Below are 26,680 nucleotides of genomic sequence, written 5' to 3'. Positions count from 1 at the left end.
TTTTAAAAAGTGATTTAATTTTCAGCTTTATTTGGGAGATGGGGATGAGGGAAAAGGTTAGTTATTTAGAAGATAAAATTAAGAACATTTAAGAACTGGTTACCTTTCCATCCTTTGTCCAGATGACAGTTGGTTGGGGTTCTCCGGTAACTTTAATGGAAAATTTAGCGATGCTGTCTGAAGAAACAGTTGTATCCTGCAGCCCAGTAACAATTACTGGCTTTGAGGATATTGGCTCAGGTGCTTTTGTTTCAGTTTTCTTGGTTTCTATTGCCTCAGCAGTTTTCTGAGCTGATACCTTGGCTTCTGACTCAGCAGTTTTCTGAGCTGATACCTTGGTTTCTGTTGACTCAGCAGTTTTCTGAGCTGATACCTTGGTTTCTGTTGACTCAGCAGTTTTCTGAGCTGATACCTTGGTTTCTGTTGACTCAGCAGTTTTCTGTGCTGATACCTTGGTTTCTGTTGACTCAGCAGTTTTCTGAGCTGATACTTTGGTTTCTGTTGACTCAGCAGTTTTCTGAGCTGATACCTTAGTTTCTGTTGCCTCAGCAGTTTTCTGCACTGTTGACTCAGCAGTTTTCTGAGCTGATTTCTTAGTTTCTGATATGCTCGACACCTGCTCATGGATGCTCTTAAAGGTTTGTCCCGTGAATTGTAAGTTAGTTTTGGAAGTTCCACCTTCCCCAGAAATCTCACAAATGTATTCTCCACAATCAGATTCCGTGAGGTTATGGATTTTGAGCTCGTAGGTACCATCTGCTGAATAATGAAACTGGAAATGCCCATTTTCCTTCAGTTTCTTGCCATCTTTATACCAGGTGACCTCTTTTGCACATAATACACTACTTTCGACGGCACAGGTCAGCTTTGCTACGTCTTTCACAGCTTCTGCCTTCAGGGACTGAGATATTTTGGGCGGGGCAGAGACTGGTAGCTGTGCAACTTTCTCTGTGGGTTTTTTCTCCGTGGGTGATGTGGCTTTGGGGGGAGAAGTTACCAGTTCTGGGGATTTCACCCGTTTTGGAGACTTCACTCCTTCTGGGGATTTCACCTGAGGCTCTGGGGATTTGACTTTCGGTGGCGAAGTCACCGCCTTTTCGGTGACTCTGGCCTTCTGAATCGTCAGAGTAAACTGTGCTTCTTGCCTCCCTTCACTGTTTTCTACCACCACGCTGTAGTTGCCCTCATCAGAGGCCTGGACTGAAGAGATCTCAAAGGTGGACTTGTATTTCGTGGTGGTCACGTGGTGGCGGGTGGAAGTGCTGACCACTTGTCCTCCCCGCATCCAGGTCACAGTCGGTACCGGCTCACCATCTGTGTCGCAAGAAAACCTGGCAGACTCTCCCTCAGAGACGGTGATGGACCTTGGCTTGGTTAGGATCCTCGCTTCCAAAGTGGACTTGATCTTCCTGTGTGTGGATTTTTCTTCCAGCGACTTTTCTTCCACCGCGGCCCTTTTCATTTCGGCAGACGCGTGGTGTTCATAGGATGAGAGACTCTCCCTGGTCTCTGTCATCTGTGACTTCATCTCCCTAACTGAGGAAGAGGCTTCCATCTCAGACGTCTTCTTGAACGAGGAAACCGCATATGCCTCTGTTTTTGTCAGGTCAGGGAAGAGGGACCGGGGGACGTCCTCGTCTCTGCGCCGGGAAGCGTAGGTGGTATAATCGCCTCCCGTGACATCCAAGGTCGCGTAGTCAGAAGCCTCGCCTTTGTAGTTAGTGCACACGGTGCGGTAGGTCCCGCTGTCATCAATATGACAGTCTAGAATTTCCAGGGTCAGGACCCCGCTCGTGTTGGTGAAATGAATCTTACCGCTCTCTTGGAGTTCCACACCATTATGGTACCATTTAACCTCGGCCGTTGGCTTGGACTGAACGTTTAGGATAAACCGGGTGTTCTGGCCACAGGGTACCCTGTGGGAGCGCATCCTCAGTGTGATCCGAGGGGCGTGGTCCAGCGTGAAAGGCTGCTGACTCAGAACCTCGTACTTCCTTTCTGATGTCTTCTGAGTCTTCAAAGCCGCCTTCATGGACTCATACCTGGAAAAGATATCAAATCTCGCCGACCTCTCAAATCTTGAGAGCGATCTCTCACTGGAGACGGGGCTGGGGGAGCGTGGGCGAGTTCTCTCTGGAGTGGGGGACCTTCTCTCTGTGTCATCTTCGTGTTCCTCAGCCGGTTGTGGATGGGATCGGATTAGCTCGGACACCGGCCTCATTAACTCGATGTAAGTCGGAGACAGGGAGCGCCGTCGTCTCAGAAGTCTAGACACCGACGAGGATGCCTCCCTGTGCGCGCGTTTTGTGATTTCGTATTCCTCCTCAATTTCCGTGATCTCGGTCACTCTTCTCTGTTGCTTTGATTTCTTCTTAGACTTCTGTTCCTTTGACATGTGGTCAAGCTCGCTTTTGTATCCTGAGAGGCGCTGGGTGGTTGTCACCGGACGGAGCAGCTCTTCGTCCTCCTTCTCGGCCATGATGCGCTGCCGCTGCTTGGGCTGCCGGTAGGAGGCCTGGGCGTGCCGCTCGCGCAGCTCCGCGTAGCTCGTGCTGGTGTCGGCCTTGGTGGGGATGTGATAGGTTGAGTATCTGAAGTCCTTTCTTGTTTCTTCCACCTTCACGTGAGCCTGGGGGGAGGAGTAACGCAGGCTAGAGAGCTCAAAACGCGGAGGGCTCCGGCTCGGGGGCGAAGCTGAGAAACCCAACTCAAGCTCCTCTTCGAGACGCAGCCTCTCTTCCTCCGTCCTCTTCATCGCCAGGTAGTCGTCAATGGGAAGGAGCAATTCTTCATCGGAGATGTCCCCCAGGGAACGTCTCCTGGGCCTGTAATAGAAGGCGTAGTCGGGAGAAGGTGTGCGCCGGCGGGCTGGCCTCACCGTTTCAAGGTCATCTTGGGTGAGTTTGGGAATGCGCCACCTGGGCTTGTACTGGTCGGTAAAGCGTGGGAGAGGCGTCACGTAGAACTGCTCCCATCTCGAAAGGCGGATGCGCTTTTGTCTCTTCTGGACAACTCTGTCAATCTTCCCAGGCATTTCGTACTGGTCACGGATCTTTTTGTACCATTTCATGTCGGACATGGGCACAAACTGTTTAATGTGCTGGTCTTCTTCCGTGACGGCCCGCTTGTGCTTGCGTGGCTCTGGTACCTCATAGGGCATGCGGAGTTTTCTCTCCTCCTTCTTTTCTTCTGTCTCAAGTCGGAACTCCCCCTTGACGGTCTTGGTGCTTACAGCTGGTTTGTAGAGGATAGCAGCTTCTCTCAGAGCCTCTTGGGCTACCTGTGTCAGTGGCACACTTTCCGTTCCAGAGAGAATCTCGGCCATTCGTATTGTTTTGTCAATTTGCTTCTGTACGTGTCTTTCACGCTCCTCTTTGCTCTTGAATTCTTGTTTGACATATCGCAAGCGCTCCACTTGTAAGTGAGCCTGGCAGCTGGTGGACCCAGCTGTGTTTGTGGCTGTGACCCTGTAATAACCAGTGTCTTCAGGCAAAGTATCCCGGATGTGCAAAGCATAATAGTCCAAGCCTTCGTGGATAATTTCAATGGTAGGCCCAAGGGACAGTGGCTGACCGTCTTTCTCCCACTTTAATGTTGGCGGGGGGATGCCAGAAACTCTGATCTCAAAGCTGACACTCTGGCCTTCTTGGCATTCTGCATTTGCCAGGAGCCTTTTGAACATGGGCCTTAAGGTTGTATCTGCTGGAGGCGGGTGTGGGGTTACAGTCAGTTTTGCTTTACAGCTGTCCTCACCATATTTGTTTCTTGCCACAATAGTATATTCAGCATCATCATCTGTTGTCACACTGTTGATTGTTAATTGGTAAAGACCCTTGTCAGACTCGAATGTGTATTTCTTATCATCATCACCTGGTTTGATTTTCTGACCTGATTTGTACCATGTGACACGAGGCTCTGGGTGGACAGTGATAGTCACTCCAAATCGGACATTTTCACCCACATAAGCTGTCTTGTTAAAGAGCGGCAGGGTAAACTCAGGTGGCCTTTCCAGGAGTCTCATGGTGTCTGTTCTGCGCTTCATTTTCTTCATGGTTCTACGGAAGTAATAGTCGTACACTTCTCTCACACCCTTAACAAACAGCTCTGCATAAGAACTGTCTTCTCCATAGTCATTGACTACTTTGCATCTGTAGGTACCGTCGTCGAACTTGGTAATGTCTTTGAGGTACATGGTTGCCACTCCATCTTCATAGGTGATTTCGTATTTCTCACTGTTCTCCAGCTGTCTGACACCAAAGTACCAGGTCACTTGGGTAGACTGGTCATAATTTTCAATTTTGCAGACATACTTGATATAGCCTCCTTCCTCGCCAACAGCATGCATTATCTGCCCAGAAACCGGGCCAATTTCAATGGATGCCACTTTAACTTTGGCAACACTCACTCCCTTCTGAGATCGAATCGCACCACCACAGGAGATCCGGGCTGCTGACACAACCATGTTGAGGTCTTTCTTGATCAGAGTGTGGTAGTACCGCCGGTGTTTTAATGTTCTGATAACTTTAGTACTGACTCTTTCCATCTTCTGCTTGAGCCACGGATGCTGGAGCGCTTCAGATGCTGTCATGCGAGATTTTCTCTCTTTCACTAACAGCCGGTCAACAAAATCCATGGCTTCAAGGCTGATCTCTTTGAATGCCTCCTCATCAAAAGTATATTCCGCATTCCGGATGTTCTCAATCATCTGCTGGTTAGTTTCAGCCAGGAATGGATTGATACCACTCAACAGTACATATACCAGCGTTCCAAGCGACCACATGTCTGTGGCGGTGCTGACCACATCATGCTGGTGGACCTCAGGTGCATAGTACTCAGGGGCAGTGAACAGAAGCCTGAAGTTGTCTCCTGGCTTCAGCTGGCGGGCTTGACCAAATTCTATGATTTTAATGACGGAGCTTCGTCTCGTTTGGTAAATGATATTTTCTGGCCTAATGTCAAAGTGTCCAATACTCTGACTATGTAAGAACTCAAGAGCTTCGCAGACCTGGCGGACATAACTTACAATTTCTCTTTCAGTAAGTTCAAAAGCACTGGTGTTGATGCGTTCAAATATGTCAAGTCCTGATATGAACTCAAAGATCATAACCAATTCTTCCATGCTTTCAAATGACTCATGGAGGTATAAGAGGTTTCTGTGCCTAGCAATATTTAGGATGGAAATTTCCTTCTTTACCAAAACCTGATCAGTCCCTTTGACTTTCACAAATTTGGCCATGTATGTCTTTTTGGAGGCTGTTTCAACACAACGGTGGACGATTCCAAACTGACCACGCCCAAGATCTTCAGCAATCATGTATTTCTCATAGAGTTCCTTGGTTGAAGAGTGAGATGCTTTAGTCATGGAAACTTCCATGGTTTCATCTACCTCTTCATCATAGTTCATAGCTCTGGTCTTATCTTCTTTGGTTACAGTTGGTTCTGAAGGCTCAGAAGGCTTGCTCAGGCCAAATTTATTTTCAGCTATTACACGGAACAGGTAACTTGTCTTCCCAAATAAGTTGATCACAGTATAACGTGTTTCTCGGGCCTGTCCTACACGGAGCCATCTTTCTGCAGTCGTTGCACATTTTTCAATAATGTAGTTGGTGATTTTGCTGCCACCGTCAGTAGCTGGCTCAGTCCAGGTTAAGTTGACAGAGTCCCGTGCGACGTCACTAACTTTGACTCCTCTGGGTGGGTCGGGAACATCAGCCACATCCAGTTCAACTGTCTTCTGATCAATTCCAAACCTGTTTTTAGCACAGACCACATAGAAACCGGCATCTTTTCTCTCCACTCCATTGGGGAAAACAAGTGATGTGAAAGATCTTGTGACAATAACTTGGTAGTGGCCGTTATTGTCGATGAGATCTTGTCCTTTCTGCCAGGTGATCACGGGATCCGGTTTGCCACTGAAAGGGATCTTGATGCTGATCACCTCACCTCGGAGAGCATGAACAGCTCCCATGCCCTCAAGAGTTTTAGGCAAGTGGATCTTAGCTGGGACTGTATCGGAAAAAAAGAGGAAAAAGAACATGATTTAGAAATACCTAACACTATGTAAGTGCACCAACTCCCCTCCAATTAATAGTGTTATCTAGCACCAAACTTATGTTTACTAATTTGCTTTTACCTTCCACTTCCAAGGAGGCAGTGCCAGACACGGATCCCCCTTGGTTGGTAGCTCTGACTTGGTAAACTGTGGCATCGTCATCCGTGACACTTGCAATAACGAGCTGATGGTAGCCACCCTTAAACTCTTGAATCCTGTACTTCAATCCATCTGCAATGATTTCCTTGCCTTGTCTGTACCATTTCACAATAGGTTTTGGGTGGCCAGTCACTTTGCAGACCAAAGTAGCATTGCTCTGATATCTGACGTTTAGGTTTCTTAGTTCATCTTTAAAGTGTGGTGCCTGAATTGGGACATCAGATTTGGGAGTGACAGGTTCTGATATTTCACTCCATTCACTTTCCCCTCCTAAGTTTTCACACTTCACACGGAACTCATATTCAAGACCTTCAATAAGGTTTTGCACTGAGAAGACAGTTTCTCGGATTTCTTCTGTTGTCACCGCAATCCATTTATTCTGCTTCTTCTCACGCTTCTCAAGGTAGTAATTTCTGATCTTGGCGCCACCATCACTGGCAGGTGGCTTCCAAGCCACAACGCAAGACTCTTTTGTGACAGCAGAAATAGTTGGCTTGCCAGGAGCACTTGGTTTTTCTATTTAAAACAAACAAACAAACAAACAAACAAGAAGGATTTGAGTCAAGAGGTGAAACAAGCAGCTTTATTAAAAGCTGATTAAAAAAATAAAATGTTATAAATTCAAAGTTCTATTACGAATAACTATTACAGAAAAATGAAGGGGTTAGTTTGTGCTAAGAAACTAACAAAACACAAAGTTCCTTTTTAAAGAAGGGATAGGGTATATACATGGGTGGGCAAAAGTAAGTTTATAGTTGTGAGTATGTGGAACAGAGTTTATTCTTATATTATAATTTACTAATTAATATGCTATTTTCCATATAAGCAACTGTAAGCCTACTTTTGCCAAGCCCATATTTGTCTTTTTAGATATGCAAAAGTTCGATTTAAGTAAGATAAAAGGTTCTTGCGCTTTACCTGATTGTTATTTCCTTCCAAAATTTATTTCTGTTTCAAAGACTTTTATGTGAAGATATATTTTTTTAAAAACAATTTTGCCATGTGAAGATTGTAGTGGTTGTACTCACCAAATGGACTCTTTATGATCACAACTGAGGGGACCTCTAGAGGGTTACTGATGCCAAAAGTGTTCTGAGCCGAAACCCGGAAGTAGTAGCCAGCATTTTCTGTGAGGTTCACAATCCTACAGGTTGTCACTGAGATGGCTGAAGACACCAATTGCCATTCAGCCCCTTCCTTGGCCTCACATTTCTCCACCACATAATTGGTGATCCAGGAGCCTCCGTCATCTTCTGGTGGCTTCCAGCTGATCACTACCGAGTTCTTTAATAGAGCTTCAATCACAATGGGTCCTGTGGGTTTGTCTGGTTTATCTGTTGGGGGAAAATACAATAGTAGTGGTTTTTGTAGTGTGTCTCCCAAGAGCTTTTTTTCCTTTAAAAATAAACACACACACACACACACACACACACACACACACACACACACACAAAACACTGAGGATGAAAATAAATACCTTGTATTTCCACATCAAGGGTGGCATCCACTGTTCCCAAAACATTGCTGAGCTGAACTTTGTATTTCCCAGCATGCGTCTTCCGCTGGACATTCTTCATGACGAGATGAGTGTAGTGCTCAGTGTTTTCAATAGCAGTGTTTTCTGAGTTTTGCAAAAGTTTCTGGCCATGGAACCAAGTGATGGCAGGTACTGGGCGACCAATGTACATAACATGAAGTCGAAGTGTTGAACCCACAGCACCATAGTATTTCTCTTTCAGTGGGTAACCAGGATGGAACTGTGGTGTTGCTTGCAGGAGTAGCTTACTACTAGTTTCTATCTCTCCAACCTCATTGGTAGCTATGCAGGTATAAACACCTTCGTCTTCTTGTTCATCTGTCATTACTGTCAGAGTATGTGTGCGTCCATCTGAAGACATTTTGTACTTCCGGCTTTGTATGAGCTCCTTACCAAATCGGTACCATTTAATGTCAGGAAGAGGCCTTCCAATGATCTGGCATGAGAGTTGAGCAGCTTCACCCAATTTGGTGGTAACATCCTCCATTTCTTTGCGTACTCCTGGGGCCTCGCCAGCTGAAGGGTATGAAAGATAATATTAATGCATATTGTTACTACTAGTTCTATAATCCCATGTCCTTGTATATCAGGAATTTAAAGTGTTGTTATTGACCAACACTTTAATAGACACCATGATTTACATGAGTCTAATTCTTAAAAACTCTTTGCAGTGATTTTCCTGAGGTCATATGGAAAATAAGGATTCAGTGAGGACATTATACAGAATGATTTTTCTTTTTATAATTGGGAGGCATTAACGATGTATAGAGTTTTGGGGAAATAGGAATTCTCTCTATAAATCTGTGGTATCTTTGCTTTTAGGTTCAGTGAAGTTGGGTATATTTGTTGACCCTTCAAGTCTTGTTAGGAACTATAAAAGAACACAACCCATTGCATTCAAGGGAGATCCTGTTCCAGGATTGTGTTCAGTTCACTGCACCTGACATCTATTGGGGTTATGTGCTTGGAATGGCTTCTCATAGAACCTATCCACTACTCCCTGTGTGTGCATATGCCAAAGTGAGTGATTCTTTCCATACATTTGCTCACAAGGAAAGCTTTCTGGAGATCTACTTAGTTTACAGGAATAATTAGCCTTACATGTTACTTAGTTTGTAAATCATAGGCAGAGAACTAGAAGCTACTTACATGTTAGTTTTGTCTTTACAGACATAGCAGTTCTTCGAGGTCTGCTAAGCCCAGCCTCATTCTCAGCAAAAACCCTAAATTCATATTCAGTAGCTTCCAGCAAACCCCCTATTGTGAATTGCCTGTCCTTGATGCGTTCCTTATTGCTCTTCTTCCAGGCACTGTCTCCAGATTGTCTGTATTCAACCCAGTATCCAAGGATGTCTTTGCCACCATCACATTCAGGTTTCTCCCACTGTAGAGTGACACTATCTTTGGAGATTGAAAGAATCTCAAGTTCTCCAGGTTGGCTTGGCTTATCTGAAATAGTTTAAAACAATTAAAAGAGAGTCAACTATACTGCTGAAATAACAGAAAAAAAACTCCCAAAGATGGCTTGCCGGCTTGCCCCTTTGATGTTAACCCCTTCACAAAAACCTCTCCTTACCAAATGGATCTTTGCAAATAATTGGTTCAGAAGCAGGGCTGGTCTCACTTAGGCCAACATCATTCTGTGCTATGACTCGGAACTGATATTCAGCATCAGGAACGAGCCCTGTGACGGTGTACATTGTGGTCGTTATCTGAGTCTTATTGTGCCTGACCCACTTGTCAGTTGAGGTTTCCTTGCGTTCAATATAATAGCCTGTAACTCGAGAACCACCATCGTCTTTGGGCCGGGACCAGGACAGACTGACAGAACTCTTGGTCACATCGAGTACTTCTGGAGGATTGCTTGGAGGCTCTGGAGGATCTAAGGATATAAGTAGAAAACACACGTGTTATAGTGCCAAGTCTTGTGAGCTGATGGCTTCATTTCAAAACAAGAGTACCGAAAGAATTTTTACAAGGTTGTGGTTAGAGGAGCACTTACTTAGTGGTGTTTTTGGTATGACTGGTTCCTCGGATTTTAAGGGTTTGCTGATACCAAACTGATTTTCTGCTGAAACACGGAAATGGTATTCCACATTTTCTTTGAGGCCTTTTACCACCAGAGATGTACCTTTGACTCTGGAATCAATGGTATACCAGGCGGCTTTAGGCACTTCTCGTCTCTCAAGGATGTAGCCTAAGATGTCGGCACCACCATCATCGGCAGGGGGTCTCCAGCTGACCCTTACAGAGCGAGCTTGTATGTCATCATATTCAAGCGGCCCTTCTGGAGTGTTAGGAATTCCTATCACCTTGACCTTGATGTAAACAGCCTTCTTGCCACATTTATTTTCCAGAACCAGGTCGTACGAGCCAGAATCTTCCCTGACGGCCTCTTTGATGACGAGCTCAGTGTGTGTTTCAGAGGTTGCAATCATGGCACGCTTACTGATATCTTGGCCTTCTTTGGTCCATTTACATATTGGGTATGGTTTTCCTTTGATTGGAATGGTAAGTCTGATGACTCCACCTTGTCTTACAAAGAGACCCTCCTGGTATCTTTCATCAAGTTCAACATCAGGATGTTCTGGAAAAAAAGGTAGGTTGCAATTGTCATTTGTGTGTAGGAGTGGGGAGGGGGGGGGAAATAAGTCTTAAGGCAATTACAGAATAAAGTAAGTGATTGCGTGTCTTACCAAGCATTTCCGTGATTTTGACTGTTCCTGGTACCTCAGCAGGTTCTCCAGGTCCACCAGCATTACAAGCGAGGATACGGAATCTGTATTCAGCACCCTGAGGTAGGTGAGTTAGAGTATATTCCCGAATCTTGGTTGGGGTGGTGTTACATTTGGTCCATTCATGTTGATCTACTTTCTGCATCTCAATCAAGTAGCCTGTGACTTTAGATCCGCCTTCGTCTTCTGGAGGGCTCCAGGCCAGGGAGACGGACGTCCTGGTTGTATCAGTAACTCTCGGGTTTTGTGGCTTTCCTGGGGGAGCTGGGAATAAGAATAAGATCACAACAACAAACTTGTTAAGGTTGTCGAAAGTTGAAAATCAACTGTGCCACCTAACAAATCCACTGAGTGTGGAAACACGGACTGTTAGCATTAGAATATTTTTTTGTTTTGTAAAAATTTCATTTTATAAGGTAAAAAACACTAAAAGCTCTTGGTTTTTTTTCTTTATCTTTAATGTTTTATTTGTAATTATTACTGCTATCTCACATTTATTATCAGTTTTTAAAGTGCTTTCAGAAATATTAACTTGCTTAAAATTTTTAACTGGAGTTCCATTTTAAAGAGGGGAAAATAGGCTCAAGAGAAGACTATAAAAGTTATTTGACAAAAGCTCCTAAGAGAGAGAGGAGGGTGGAGATTGATGACAAAGGGATGCAAGCAATTTTTTTGAGCTGATGGAAATGTTCTGCATTTTGATTGTGATGGTGGTCATACAACAATATAGCTTTCAAAACTTAACAGACTTATACATTTAGAAAGGGTGAATTTTACTACATCAAATTATACCACAATAAACTTGACTTATACAAAAATGTATTACCAATTGGGTCCATGGCAACGATGGGTTTAGAAGGACGACCCGGTTTTCCAGTCCCTCTCACGTTAATGGCCGTGACACGGTGTTCATATTCTAAGCCTTCAATCAGGCCAGTGGAACGGTACCGCGTCATCGTCACTGGAACTTTATTGACACGGACCCATCGTTCTGCTCTCACTTCTTTGCGCTCCACAATATATCCGGTCACTTGGGAGCCACCATCGTCCTCTGGTGGGTACCAGGTGAGTGTCATGCCATCACGGGAGACATCAAATATCTCTAATGTTTCTGGAGGTCCAGGAATACCTGCAGCAAGAAAAGGTGACACAATATTGGCAATATGAATAAACCAAAGACTCATATATTTGTACCAGTGTGTTACCTTTTTAAATAGTACTTAAGACTCCTGTGGCTTTTTCCCCAAACTTTTCATTTTTTTACTTTTCTTGCTGTTCCTTGTTTTCTTATATTTTATGAACATTTATTAAGCATGCATTCTTTCTCTCACTTTACCAGAGCCAGACTGTCCTTCCTTTCTTCCCTTCCTCTCTTCCATGTATCTTTCTCATCTGTCTCCCTCCCTCCCTCCCTCTCTCCCTCCCTTCCTTCCATTAAAACAAAATCTAACCATGTTGAAAACCTCCAAGAAAAGGGGTGGGGGGGGTGGGGGGTGGAGGGGAGAAACCTTAGAAAGACCCTGGGTTAATTTTGTGACCTATTTTTACTTATGTTAGGACACATTAAGAACAGATTCCTTTTTGTTAACATTCAGAATCAGATCAGAGGAGGGGAGAAGGGAGGAAAAGTCCAAGGACTTACTGATGCTGCTGCGACATTCTATGATCTCTGACTGCAAGTAAGAGCCAATCCCGAAGCGGTTGGTTGCAGCCACACGGAACACATACTCGTTTCCTTCAGTGAGTCTGGTGAACTTAAATGTCGTTCTAGTCACTGATTCAGATACTGGCAGCCATCCTGGACGATGGGCATCACGTTGTTCTACCACATAACCACTCAATGGCGCGCCACCATCCAATTCAGGTGCTTCCCAGGAAATGGTAACTGAAGTATCTTCAATTTCATCAATCCTGATAGGCCCAGTTGGTGGACCAGGCTTGTCTATGAAAGAAAAAGAAATCCAGGGAATCAGTTTTCACTTCAAATCAAAATTGGGTGACTGAATGTCAGCAACAATTTGCATGTGTCTTTGTTAACATGTCCTTACCAAGGATGATAACTTTGATGGTCTCTGAAGTAGTTCCAGTTACATTTTTCAATTCAAGTGTATATTCTCCAGTATCTCTGATGGTGGTTTCACGGATGGTTAATTTAGCTACTTTTGTATGAGTTTCAACTGTGACACGGTCTGATTCTTTTAGTTTAGAACCAGCAAAGAACCATGAAGCAGCAGGAGGTGGACGACCAGCAATAGGTATCACCAACTCTATTGGTCTGCCCGCTGGGACATGGATGGTCTTTTGAGGCATCGTAGAGAGATCAATTGTTGGCAACACTGTAAGGAAGAAATGAGGCATTTGTTGTTAAGCATTATTTCTAAGGACACAGTATCATGATTTCTGAATGTTTTCTTAATTTTACTTTACTAGGATTGCCATTTTTGTCAATTTGATACATACCTCTGAGATCTTGTACAGTCACGGGTGTGATGATCTCTCTTGGCTCTGACACACCTTTCTCATTTTGTGCCCTTACTCTAAATAAGAACTGTTCGCCTTCATTTAGGGAAATAACAGTGTGCTCTAGGACTGTGGGCTTTAAGGTAACAACCTTCATCCATCTGTCAGTTCCAGCTTTGCAGGCCTCAAGAACATATCCAGTGAGTCGGCTACCACCATCATAGAGTGGTTTTTCCCAGGCAAGGGAAACAGTTGACTTGGTGACATCAACCACTTCCAGTTTTGTAGGCACCAAAGGCACTTCTGAGACCAGCACTGCATCAGATGTTTCACAAGGCTCTCCAATGCCATAAATATTTTCTGGCAACACTCTGAAATAGTACATGGTTCCTTCTATGAGTCCAGAAATTCGGTAAGATGTCTTGCTGCATTTGGTAGTTACTGTTTTGAATGCTCTCATGGCAGCTTCACGCTTCTCAATAATGTAGTTGTTGACTGGAGCTCCACCATCAATTGTGGGGATTTCCCAAGTAATGGTCACAGAATCTCTTGATACTTCCTTAACTGTCACAGAAGGACAAGGACCAGGAGTATCTAAAAAGTAGAATGAAAGATCCATAATGCTTATTTGCCCGATTGGTTGATAGATTTTCATTTTTGCCAGAAAATATACTTAACATAGTTTCTCTCTAGAGAGGTGATAAGATGTATTTTTTTAGAGACTCTACCCACAGCATCATCAATTTTCAGACAAATACTTACCATATACTTTAACAAGGACTGTTGCTGATTTTTTGCCAGATTGATTTTCGGCTTCAATGGTGTATTTTCCAGCATCGTACCGGTTAACTTTGTCCACGATAAGTAAAGAGTAGCTGTCTGTGGTGTCAATAATTGCCCGGTTTGCAAGGTCAATGCCTTTCTTGCTCCATGTTATGACAGGAGGTGGCCTTCCAGATACAGATACCATCAGGCGTAATGAGGCCCCAGCTCTGATGGTCACAGTTTTCTTTAAATCGTCTGCAAGCTCAAGATCTGGTATTTCTGGAAAGTAAAGGTCAAAACTTAATTACTTCAGGAATAGGTGTGATGAGAAAATAATTCACCTAAAAGTTTGTAGGATAAATACCTAGTCTTTCCACAGGCTCAATTTCGGCAGTTGATTCGCTGTATTCACTCATGCCCTTCACATTGACAGCAGCAACTCTGAAGGAGTACTTCTGGCCTATTTTAAGATCTACCACCGTGAACTCATTATTTCTTATTGTGGCATTGGTATGCACACGGTACCACTGCTCAGTGTCCTTCTCTTGCATCTCAAGAACATATCCTATGATGTCAGTGCCTCCATCGTACATGGGCTTGGTCCATGCCAAACTAATGCTGTGCTTGGTGGTATCTACAACTCTTGGAGCAGAAGGTGGTCCAGGGGTATCTATAGGATTTTTAAAAGGGGATACAGATATTATATAAATAAGAAAGCTTTGAGATTTGTATTTTTGGTTTTCAAGAGTCCCAAAGGCATTATTTTTTGTTGTCCACACCCATCAAGATAATTTTTGTAACTGGCATTTTCAGATATTATAGAAAAGCACTGTCTGTTATATTATCACTATTATTATTATTATTTAATAATTGAACTTCTTTGCAAAGGTAGATGTATCTTTCCTGCTACTTTGGCTAGCTATGCTGTGTTCTAGCTAAGCTCTGTGTTTAAAGTATTCACTCTCAGGGACTATCTTTCAGTTGCTCAGCTTTCTTTCACTGGGTTAATATCATTTGTCTCCTCTACAGGTGACAATGAATACAGGAATCAGTTTCTGCTACATCCTCTATTCAGCCCCAGTGATTTATTCCTTAGTTTTTGGGCTCTAATTCTACACAGGGATTTGCTACTTCCTTTCGAAGCTCTTGTGACAACTGTTATGTTGGGCACTTATGAAAGTACTAAAAACCATGTTCTACTAAGACTCTGCTTAAAAGAGGTGTTATCTTCTTTCTTATCAGTAGCATTATCACTACAGTGCATTTTTCTTGTCAATAGCTGTTATCACTACAATGCATTTTCTCAATTCTTTAGAGGATTTATAAAATACATCCTTGTAATATACTTTTTTCATAGATTGGAAAACACTGCAACAATTTTCAACCATTGCTGACTTAACAGAAGTAATAGCTAACTTGCTTTCTGATTGAGACTATATTTAAAATCCTCCTAATAAGCATATGCTTTTGTAGACCATTTGTAAATTCTACAAGTTCTTGGAAGTGGCATTTTGGAAAATTATTTATGATACAGTTTTGGTAGGCATTAGGTTTATGTATAATTCTTGGAACTCACATGATGGCTCTCTGCAGGAGATAAAGTTGGAAGCCTCGCTGGGTTCACTGTTGCCAGCAGCATTCACTGCAGTCACCCGGAACTGGTAAGCACAACCCTCCATCAGGCCCGTCACCTTCAGCCTGGTATCATACACCACATAGTCTTTGTTGACACGGGTCCAGCGCAAGCTCTTCTTCTCACGTTTATCCACTAGGTAGTTGCTGATCTCATTGCCACCATCAGATTCAGGTTTTAGCCACTGAATAATGATATGCTCTTTGCCAACCCCAATTTCTTCAGGCATGCCAGGTTGTGATGGGATAGCTGTTTACATTTTTATGGAAATAAGAATAATAGAATTGCATGAAGTCACCATTGAGATAACTGTCCTCTCCCCTTGAGCCCATTACATTTCAATTACCAAATTGCTTAAAAGTGTTAATACTCACTGAAAGAGTTTCTGGCTACAATTGGCTGTGTCTCAGCAGGCACACCAGGGCCATATTTGTTTACTGCCCGCACTCGGAATATGTATTCATTGTTCTTGATGAGTCTGGTAACCACATAGGATAGGGTTGGGCATTCACTCTCAACGATCACCCAGTTGAGCCTGCTGGTCTCGCGCCTTTCCACAATGTAGTGAGTTATTGCTGCTCCTCCATCCTCCTGAGGTAGGCTCCAGGCTAACGTGCACTTCTCCTCCGTCACTCTGCTGACAGTGAGATTTGCACATGGGCCAGGGGTATCTGAAACAGGTGTAATGACAAACAGTGATGAAGACCTTTCCTTCTGCTCACCATTGAAAATGCTATAAAAATAAAATAAAAGAACATCTGACATGCATACCAAGAACTTTGACCAAAACAGACACGGCCTTGGTCCCACCAGCATTCTTCACTGTTAAGGTGTATTTTCCACTGTCAGTTCTGTCACAGAACTTGATCACAGCAGTTGCTCGTTTGCCAGTATACTGCAAAGAGACTTTTTCACAGAGATCTAGTTCCTTGTCCCCTTTGGTCCAGATGATTTTGGGTTCAGGTTTGCCACCAACTGCAGCATCAAGAACAAGATCTGAGCCTGCTCTGATGGTAACCAGATCACCCTGTAATCGGGCATCCAGTTCAGCCTTGGGTGGAGCTGTCATAGACAAAACAGATGTAAATGAATATATGACAGTTTATTTACACATACGTTGTGATAACTTAAAAGGTGAACATTGAGTATTTTTTACCATATTCATCTCGGCAGGTGACGGGGCCCGTAGATTCTGATCCTTTGCTAATGACGCCTGCTGCATTCTTGGCCAACACACGGAATTCATAAGTGTCTCCTTCACTGAGAGCGGTCACAGTGAAGAAATTATCAGAGACAATGGTATAGTTGCACTTCAGCCAGCGACCATCTCCAACTTCACTGACTGGCTTACGCTCTATGATGTAGCCCACAACCTTGCTGCCTCCATCATATATTGGGGCTGACCAAATCAGGGACACGGTTGATCTTGTGACATCTGTCACTTCTGGTCTTCCTGGTGCATCTGGAAGGGATACAGAAATAAAGTTTAAAAATGCAATCCTGAATTCAACTAGTACCAATGATCATGATGATAATATTAATAAACAAATGTATTCTTAAATTTGGACACATACCAACTGGGTTCTGAGCCATTACAGGTCTTGAAGCTTCGCTGGCTTTGCTAACACCTGCAGCATTGAGTGCATATGTTCTGAACTGATATTCCAGTCCTTCTACCAAATTGGTCACTTTGTAGTTGCACTCTAAGCATGGCACTTTGTTTTCTTTTGTCCAAAGAATGGTGTTACGCTCTTTCTTCTCAACCCAGTAGCCAACAATTTTACTGCCACCATCATGATAGGGTTCTTCCCAACGAATAGACATGGCATTGGCTGACACATGGTAGACTTCAGGTCTGGTAGGAGCGCTTGGAGGAACTAAATAGAAACAAAGGTATTAAATATGAATACAATTTTATAAAATCTAGGGGAAATATTTAATACTAAAGATGTTGAAATATGATTTTTGTTTTTCTTACCAAATGGGTGCTCAGCAATTATTGGTGCTGATTCTAGAGGCTTGCTGACACCAAATCTGTTCTCTGAACTGACACGGAATGAATATTCCATGTATTTTGTGAGATGAGTGACTTTAATCTGAGTGCGCTTGACACTGGAATTGATAAGCTGCCAAGCTGTTGTGCCTGACTCACGCTTTTCAACTATGTAATTAGTAATCTCGCTGCCTCCATCATCTTTAGGTTCAGCCCATGAAAGGACACATGATTCAGCTGAGACAGATGAGACTTCGATGGGGCCGGTTACTGGACCTGGTCTTCCAATGACCACAACTGTGATGGTAAATGTTTTAACACCAGCTGTATTTTCCAGGGTCAAGAAGTATCTTCCAGAGTCACCTCTCATGCTTTCTTTTACAGTCAAGGTGGTTCTGTCTTTTGTTGTTGTGATACTCATTCGCTCTGTCTCCTTAAGTCTCATTTCTTCCAGCTTCCATGTTACCTTGGGGGTGGGACGACCACTGATTGGCACATCAATGGTAAATGTACTTCCTGCTTTGCAAGTTATGAGCTGATTGGTAATTCCAGTAAGGTCAGCAGTGGGCTCAATTTGAGGCTCTTTGATAATGACAGAAGAGAAGGCTTCCCTGGGTTCACTGTAGCCAGCATCATTCTTAGCCTTCACACGGAATTCATATTCAGTGTTCTCAACCAGGCTTTCCACTGTGAAGGTCAGCAGTTTGGTGTGACCAGCTTCAACCCAGAACTCAGAACCTTTTTGTCTCATTTCGAGCAGGTAGCCAGTGATTCGGCTGCCTCCATCATGGTCTGGTTTCAGCCAAGCTAAGACTGCAGAGGATTTGCTTGTGTCGACGATATCAAGTCTCTTAGGTGGAGCAGGCTGTTCTGTGGCTATAACTGGTTCTGGCATTTCATAGGGTTCACCAATGCCATACTCATTTTCTGCAGAAACACGGAAATAGTACGGAACGCCTTCTGCCAGGTCATTAACCTTGAGGATTTGACGAGTGCATTTTTCACTGATAACCTGCCAGCTTCGGCGACTTGCTTCTCTTTTCTCTACCACGTAGTGATGGATTCGGGCACCACCATCAAGGAGAGGGGCATCCCACATCAGTGTAACAGATCCCCGGGTCACATCCTTGAAGGTAATCGGGCCAGGTGGCCCTGGAGTGTCTAGCACCTTGACGGTGAATGTGACTGACTTACTACCACTGCTGTTTTCCACAGTAAGGGTGTATTTCCCTGCGTCATTTCTGTTGCAGTTTTCCACAGTGAGGGTGGTGAAGGAGTCTGTTATATGGATATCAGCCCGAATGCTAAGGTTAGAGTCGGGTTTGCTCCACACAGCTGTAGGGGCTGGTCTACCCTGGTAGGCAATGAAGAGGCGGATACTGGCCCCAGCTCTAACGACATGAGTTTGCTTGAAGTTTGCGTCAATATCCAACTCAGGAGCTGTTAAGCGGTCAACTGCTTGAATTGTGCCAGTCACTTCACAGCTGTCTCCTTTTCCAGCACCATTGATAGCACTAACCCGGAATTTGTATTCTTCACCTGCTTCTAGATCTGTGACTGTGTATCTTGTTTTCACACATGCCTCTGCATTTACTTTGTGCCAGTCTTCTAAGCCAGCTTTGCACATTTCAATAATATACCCAATTATTTCCATGCCTCCATCAAACACTGGCTTAGACCACTCTAAGCTCACAGTTGTTTTTGATGTGTCTGTCACTTTGACCACTGTGGGAGCACCCGGTGGGCTGACTGGGTCTCTACATTTGATTAGTCTTGAGATATCACTGGCAGGTCCTATTCCTGCAGCATTTTCAGCCATGACACGGAATTCATACTCATTGCCTTCTACCAGACCAGTGACTTTGAATCTTGTCTCAGAGATTGGTCGTTTGCTGATCACTTTTACCCATCTTGTGCTTTTCTTTTCTCTTCTTTCAAGGATATACTGTCGAATTTCATTGCCACCATCTGATTCTGGCCTTGCCCATGTCACGGTAATGCTATTGGCCGTTACGTTACTTGGTTCTGGAGTCCCTGGGGCATCAGGAACAGCTGTAAAAGGAGAACAGAGAAATTAATGAATAAATAAATAAACCAATTAGACACATTTGCTTGGAAGTTAATCTTATGACACATTATTACTCCATAAAAATGGATACTTACTGTATTGTATTTGAGCAACCACTGGGTCAGAATCAAGTGGCCTGCCAACACCAAACTTGTTAACTGCAGAAACACGGAATTGGTATTCATTGCCATTTATTAGTTTAATGGCAGTATAGCTGTGGGCTTCACATTTATCTTCAATTAGTGCCCAAGCAAGTCTGCTGGTTTCCCGTTTTTCAACAATATAGTGAGTTACAGGAGAACAGCCATCATTGAGTGGAGCATCCCACCACAGGGTCATCTTCTCGCCAGTAATATTGGTGAATCTTATTGGCCCAACTACTTTTCCTGGTGTATCTGTAAGAAAAAGATAGTTACACAGTTAGTTCCTTTTTCCTTGTCCATTCAAATGCAATCAGGCCTTCCTCTAACCCATGCCCTGAAAATGTTAAGATTAAGAAGCTATTTTAGAAGTACCTTGTACTTTCACTGTAATTTCTGCTTTTGCTATGCCAGATACATTTTTGGCTTCCACTTTATATACACCACGATGGTCCCGAGTAGCATCTCTAACAAAGAGGCTGGTGGATCCAAGGACATCAGTTATTTCCATATTCATCCTCTTTTCAATTTCTACTTCATCTTTGAACCAAGTTACTCGAGGTACTGGTCGTCCTTGCACCAAAGCTTTAATTCTAAGACTCTCTCCAGCTTTAATAACGAGACCATCAAAGTACTCAGGGCCAAACTCTACTGTTGGTGGAACTAAAAAAGAAATAGAAATAATATGTGTTAATTTGGCTTAATAATGATATAAATTAACATTGTTTTCTTTAGATATTTTTTAATTTTAATTTTTTTCTTATTGATTAAGGTATTACATATATGTCCTTATCCTCCCATTGACCCGCACCCCCCTCATTCATGCCTTCACGCCCTGGTGTCTGTGTCTACTGGTTAGGCTTATATGCATGTATAGAAGTCCTTTGGTTGATCTCTCCACCATATCACCACCCTTCCCTACCTTCCCTCTGAGGTTTGATGGACTGATCAATGCAACATTGTTTTTCATTAGCATCATATCACAAAGCCCAGAAGAGTTAATACTCATTCTGTATTACCAAAGGCTATTCTGAAAGTAGGATGGATAATTGAGAATGTAGACTATGGAGTAAGACATTTGCGTGGTTATCTTCTTTGTTATGTTTGTCATTCTATTTAATCTCACATTGAGACTTACAAAAAGAGAAGCAAAACATTTACAGATCATTTACTTCCTAGTACTGCTGTATATTCAAATGAGTTCCTGTAGGAGACTATTGGCTGTGCTCAGGCAAGCTGATGACTGTGCTACTGATGTATGCTATATTTCTAGTAACTTCAGTAAAGATGGACAGCTATCTTGAGAGCTTTTTAAGTTTATTATAAAAGACTGAAATTACAAAGCTAAAAATGCAGCTCCACTTGCATGCTATTTATATGGGAATGGAGTGAAATAATAGACACGGTAAAAAGCATCGATTCCAATTACATTTTTTTTTCTTTTCTTCATCTGAAAGGTAGACAATCTAATTCATTACATAACAACCTTGGGTAATCTGTATGAAATGATATTCCTGTTCCCATTTTATAGACCAACGACCAAAAAATCTTTTTCAAAAATGTGAATGATCTTAGCCTTATTGGAAATCAGTTGTAAATGCTTACCATTTTCATCTCTGGTCATGATAAAGCCAGAAGACTGTGAAGGAGGACTTATAGTTCCAACGGCATTTCTTGCAATTATTCTGAATTCATATCGATCCCCAGGACTGAGTCCTGTGACTGTGTACTGACATTCACAGACATCAGTAAAGTTGCATCTAACCCAACGATCACTCCCTTGCCGTCTCTCAATGCTGTAGGCCACAATCTTACTGCCTCCATCACGCAACGGTGGGTTCCATTTAAGTGTGATGGTTTCTCGGGTGACATCAATGTAGTCAGGAGTGCCAGGTGGGTCTAAAAAATTATATGGAAATTAAATGCATCATTATTTCTGTAATCAACTCTTAATCATCAATAGAAGAAAAATAAAATGAACAAATTCCACAAGATCATTTTAGCCATGTCAATTTTTTGTATTATAATCTTTAAAAAGAACTTTAAGGTACTTTATCAGACTGATTTGAAATTATCCCCCCTTGCTTTACTTGACTAGTTCTTTAGTGATAATATGCATATATTATGAGAGAAGGTGAGGTGATAACGTGGAAGAAAAGCAGTGTTATTTATTTGTCACCAACACATTCAGGTGCTGAATTAAATATATTTGAATAAAACTCAATTACTTACCTACTGGGGAAACAGCTAAGGTAAATTTGCTTGGGTCACTAGGTGAGCTTAGGCCGGCAGAATTTTCAGCAAATACACGGAATTGGTAATCCAGGCCTTCTATTAGTCCAGTAGCTCTATACTCTCTTCCAGATATTGGTGATGTATTCACTCTTTGCCAGAGGATGCTATTTCTTTCTTTCTTTTCAACATGGAATCCAGTAACTTCTGAACCACCATTATAAACTGGAGCATCCCAAGTTAGTGACATGCCATCAGAAGTCACGTTGTATATAACTGGCTTTCCTGGGGGGCCAGGAATCCTGAACTGGTGTTTTGCTATAATAATAGTAGAGACAAGTGGCTGGCTGACTCCGTATCTGTTTTCTGCCCTCACTCTAAATTGGTATTCAGAATCTTTGACTAAATTAGGAACTTTGAAAGTCGTCCTGGCAACACTAGAGCACACCATCTTCCAATTAGTTTGTGAAGCTTCTCGCTTCTCAATGCTGTAACAAGTAATTTCTCCTCCTCCATCATCTTCAGGCACATCCCATGACATGATTACACTGTCAGCTTTGATTTCATCAAATTTAATGGGCCCTTTTGGCTTTGATGGCGGGCCAAGAGTGATGACAGTGATGGGAAATGTGTTTCTACAAACTGCGTTATCAAGAATAATTGTGTATTTCCCTCCATTCTCCTTTTTGGCATTCTTAATATTGAAAATAATTTTGTTTTCACTTTTATCAAAGCGAACATTTTCACTTTCTTTCAATGGCAAACCATCTTTCAACCAACTGATAGATGGTTTGGGCTTTCCTTTATAAGGTAATTCGAGGTGCACATTATGCCCAATTCTCACAGTGACTTGTGCTCCAGGTATGTCTGACAGGTCAACTTCAGGTGTAATGACAAGTTCTTTCACTGTAATTGGTCCAATAGTGACAGAATCACTCAGTCCTTTCTCATTTCTGGCAGACACTCTGAATTCCAGGACTGACAGTTCCTTAAGTTGGCCAACCTCAATTTCACATGTCTTACTAATGCCAGCATGTGACCATGTTTGTTCTGTGCTACTTTTCCTTTCCACAACATAGTCTGTGATGACACTACCACCATCATAGTCAGGTTTGGTCCAGCTCAGGGTAACCGATGTCTTTGTTGAATCTTTCACTGAGAGATCACGGACAGGAGCTGGTACTTCAGCAGCCTTCACTGGCTCTGTGGTTTCACAGGGTTCGCCAATTCCAATTTCATTTTCTGCAAGAACTCTGAAGAAGAATGGTGTTTTCTCTGACAAATCTGTTACCTTAAAGGATGTACTAGAACATTTGTTTGCCACTGCAGACCATGTTCTCTTGGTGGCATCTCTCTTTTGAATGACATAATTAATTATGGGAGATCCTCCGTCAATGAGAGGAGGATCCCAGATCAGAGTGACTGTGCCTTGAGAAACATGTTTAATCTGTAATTTCTGGCAGGCGGCTGGCGTATCAAGCACTTTGACACTCACAGTGGAAGACTTTGGTTCACCAACTCCATTTTCTATTGTGAGAATATATTTCCCTGTATCATTGCGAGTCACTTGAGGAATAATGAGTAATGAAGACGAATCAGTGTTTTGAATGCTATATCTGACATCACTGCCAAGATTCTTCTCATCTTTTCTCCATGTGACAGTAGGTGGAGGTCTGCCTTTAAAGGGAATAAATACTTGTACATCTTCACCCGCTTTAGCGATAATAGAGGTTCTGAAAGCCACATCTAGGTCGATCTGTGGTTCCTCTGTAGACATAAAATGAACATGTACAATGAATTTTAAAGCAAGAAAATGATTTACTGAAGGTACACTAATAAAAATATAAAAATGCAACCAGACTAGTAGATACATACCAAGTATATCTTTAGCCTGTGCAGGTTCAGTCATTACTATAGGTTCTCCTTGCCCAGCACAGTTTACAGCAGACACCTGGAAGTAATAATTGACTCCAGGTTTCAGGTTAGATACCACATATTCTGTAGTTCTGACTTCTTCTTTAGTAGAGACAATAGTCCATTCCTCTTCCTCTCCTTGTCTCATTTCGACAACATAACCAGTAACAGCACTGCCCCCATCATAGACAGGTTTACTCCAGGCAAGAGTGATGGATGATTTAGTTGTATCTGAAATCTTTATCTTAGCCGGTGGGCCTGGAGGATCTGGAATGGCCATTCACATAGCAGTTACACAATCATGTACATTTCAGTGACATAAAAAAAAGTCATGGGTGAAGATGCTGCATTAATGAACACTTACCAACAGGATCAGCAGCTTTGTAGAAGTCAGATGGTTCAGAAAATGGACCCTGTCCAGCAGCATTTACAGCACAAACTCGGTATTGATAGTCGCTGTTTTCTATGAGTCCTGTCACTTTCTGTCTGGTGTCACGGATAGTCTCCTTTAGGACTTTAAACCATCCTAGACTCTTTTTGTCTCGTTTCTCAAGGAAATAGCCACTTATTTCATTACCACCATCTGTAACTGGTCTGTTCCAGACAACGGTCATTGAATTCTTGGTTATCTTTGTCACCTCTGGTATGCTTGGAGGCCCTGGTGTAACTATTTAGAAAGGAAAAGGAAAATGAGCTCAAAGGATTGACATTACTGACATATTCTACCTTTCAATCTTCAAATCTTATCTAAGAATACTAGCTTCATTTATTATATTTTCCACCTTGTGAAGAGGATGATAATGTGAAGAGGAAGAATACAAAAAAAAAAAAAATCAAAGTCATTCTAAGAAAGCATTGACAAGCTAGCAGAATAGCTTATATTTAGTTTTAGAATATTTCAGTTTTGGATTTTAGTTTTTTAATGAAATCATGTCTCACCAAATGCATTCTTTGCTACCACTGGATCAGATTCTAGTGGATCACCAATGCCGTATTTGTTCACGGCTCGAACCCGGAAGATGTACTCATTTCCTTTGATGATTTTGGTGGTGGTAATGATGCATTCTTCTAGATTTTCAGACACCATAGACCATACCACGCGGCTTGTTTCTCGCTTTTCCACAATGTAGTGAGTGATTTTGGCACCACCGTCATCTGCTGGAGGCCGCCAGAGAAGAGTCATCTTTTCAGCAGTGACAGTCTTAAATTCAATTGGTCCACCTGGTGGTCCTGGTTTGTCTGTCAATGAAAGAACAAAATAATATGTTAGTAATTTTAAAAGGCTGTTATGTAAAATTACTAAGTTTTAGGCCAACAAAATACGATGTTGGCCTTTATTCAGTACCTACCAAGGATCTGTACTCTGATGGTGGCTGAGGCTGAGCCCATGGCATTCCTTAGTTTTAATTCATAGGTTCCACTATTAAGGCGACTTGCATCTTTGATGAGTATAGACGCAAGGTCAGTGGTATTTTCGACACACACCAGTGCATTGGTTTGTAATTCTTTATCATCTTTATACCACTCAATTGTAGGCTCAGGTTTGCCAGAAATGCCAGCTCTGAGTTTCACAGATGTACCTGCTCTGTATTTGACAACTTCTGTATATTCTAGAGGCAAATCAATTACAGGTCCACCTGAAGGAAAAACAGATGATAAATATTTAAAAGATCAAAAAGATGAAAAAAATAATTGTAATTACTTCAAAGTAAGCCATTGGCCTTTATTTAAAAATATATGGACACATAGTAGTTATAATCCTATTTAGCCATTATTTTAAACATTCAAATGTTACAAGCTGCTCTTCTATCCCAAGTGAGTAAGAAAGATTGAGAGTAAGTTTTGTACCCCAATGACACTGCATCAATTGCACAGTGATTTAAATGCCTTTGAAATATATTTAAAAGTCTATTAGGTGTTTGATTCCAGTGTTTAAATTAGATATGCTAGTGCAGTGTTTTTCAACCTTTTTTGGGCAAAGGCACACTTGTTTCATGAAAAAAATCACGAGGCACACCACCATTAGAAAATGTTAAAAAATTTAACTCTGTGCCTATATTGACTATATATAAAGTAATTCTCTTGAATAGGAATCAAATAAACACAAAGAAAGTATTTTATAATTACTTTATTATGAAATATTAAGTAAACAAAATAGTGAAAAATTATAAAATTCTTGTCTTGTCTGCACCTACGGCACACCAGGCAACATCTCGCGGCACACTAGTGTGCCGCGGAACAGCGGTTGAAAAATGCTGTGCTAGTGAGAACATCATTGAAGAATAAGCATTATCCATTTTTCTTTCATGCTAGGTTCTCCTTTCTCTTTCTTTACCTCCTATCCTTTTTTATTTTCCCTTTTCAGTTTATTGGTGTGGGTGGTTCATGTCAGACCCTTGAAGTCTGAATTCTCTACTCAGAGAGCTACATGCTTCACTGGATAGATTTTCTGCGATGCTTCTTAGAATTTTTCCACCCCCTTTATTTCTTTTTAAATTGATTTTAGAGACAGGAGGGAAGTGGGAGGGAGGGAGGAAGGTAGGGAGAGAGGAAAAGAGAGAAATATTGATGTGAAAAACATCGATTGGATCAACTGGTTACTTTGCCTTCTATGCCCTGGTCAGGGATTGAACCTGAAACAAGAGTATGTGCCCTGATCAGGAAGCTAACCTACAACATTTTGGTGTTTAGGAGGACATTCCAACCAACTGAACCACACTGGCTAGGGCAATACTAACGAGGCCTGATCCTGCTTAGCTTCTGACATTGGATGAGTTTGGGCATGTTCTGGGTGGTATGGCCATAGATAGAACTTTGAGAAATAGAACTATAATAAATCTGACTTGCTTCTTGGTCTCACAAGTACTGATTCAGTGTCCACAAAGCCTTATTCATAAAAAACCGCCCTGGGATTCTCAGCATGAGGATGAGAGTGGACACTAGAGGATCCTCCTTAAAAATGGGAAACTTAGAAAAACTATCACAGGATGCC

At 42.3% G+C, this 26,680-nt stretch overlaps 1 protein-coding gene across 1 annotated transcript in view; it reads right to left on the bottom strand.

Moving 5' to 3' along the window:
• Positions 1-26,680, bottom strand: part of TTN (titin) — a 276,330-nt gene that overhangs the window by 4,306 nt on the left and 245,344 nt on the right. Inside the window, exons 287-314 of the mRNA XM_045575224.1 lie at positions 25,038-25,325; positions 24,628-24,927; positions 24,053-24,355; positions 23,650-23,955; positions 21,775-23,541; positions 21,148-21,441; positions 19,918-20,205; positions 19,498-19,797; positions 17,320-19,386; positions 16,916-17,218; positions 16,498-16,803; positions 16,113-16,403; positions 15,716-16,012; positions 15,285-15,590; positions 14,073-14,378; positions 13,706-13,987; positions 12,944-13,537; positions 12,532-12,819; positions 12,126-12,425; positions 11,310-11,612; positions 10,445-10,747; positions 9,751-10,335; positions 9,325-9,630; positions 8,898-9,197; positions 7,689-8,264; positions 7,240-7,545; positions 6,134-6,727; positions 104-6,006 (exon numbers count right to left, since the gene is read on the bottom strand). Coding sequence (XP_045431180.1) covers positions 104-6,006; positions 6,134-6,727; positions 7,240-7,545; positions 7,689-8,264; positions 8,898-9,197; positions 9,325-9,630; positions 9,751-10,335; positions 10,445-10,747; positions 11,310-11,612; positions 12,126-12,425; positions 12,532-12,819; positions 12,944-13,537; positions 13,706-13,987; positions 14,073-14,378; positions 15,285-15,590; positions 15,716-16,012; positions 16,113-16,403; positions 16,498-16,803; positions 16,916-17,218; positions 17,320-19,386; positions 19,498-19,797; positions 19,918-20,205; positions 21,148-21,441; positions 21,775-23,541; positions 23,650-23,955; positions 24,053-24,355; positions 24,628-24,927; positions 25,038-25,325 — 18,362 coding nt within the window. The remainder of the gene's footprint in view (positions 1-103; positions 6,007-6,133; positions 6,728-7,239; positions 7,546-7,688; positions 8,265-8,897; positions 9,198-9,324; positions 9,631-9,750; positions 10,336-10,444; positions 10,748-11,309; positions 11,613-12,125; positions 12,426-12,531; positions 12,820-12,943; positions 13,538-13,705; positions 13,988-14,072; positions 14,379-15,284; positions 15,591-15,715; positions 16,013-16,112; positions 16,404-16,497; positions 16,804-16,915; positions 17,219-17,319; positions 19,387-19,497; positions 19,798-19,917; positions 20,206-21,147; positions 21,442-21,774; positions 23,542-23,649; positions 23,956-24,052; positions 24,356-24,627; positions 24,928-25,037; positions 25,326-26,680) is intronic.

The sequence above is a fragment of the Pipistrellus kuhlii genome, unplaced genomic scaffold (genome assembly GCF_014108245.1).
Source record: "Pipistrellus kuhlii isolate mPipKuh1 unplaced genomic scaffold, mPipKuh1.p scaffold_m20_p_7, whole genome shotgun sequence".
Taxonomy (NCBI): domain Eukaryota; kingdom Metazoa; phylum Chordata; class Mammalia; order Chiroptera; family Vespertilionidae; genus Pipistrellus; species Pipistrellus kuhlii.
Note: the sequence above shows the minus strand (reverse complement) of the source record. Positions and strands in the feature narration are given on the sequence as shown.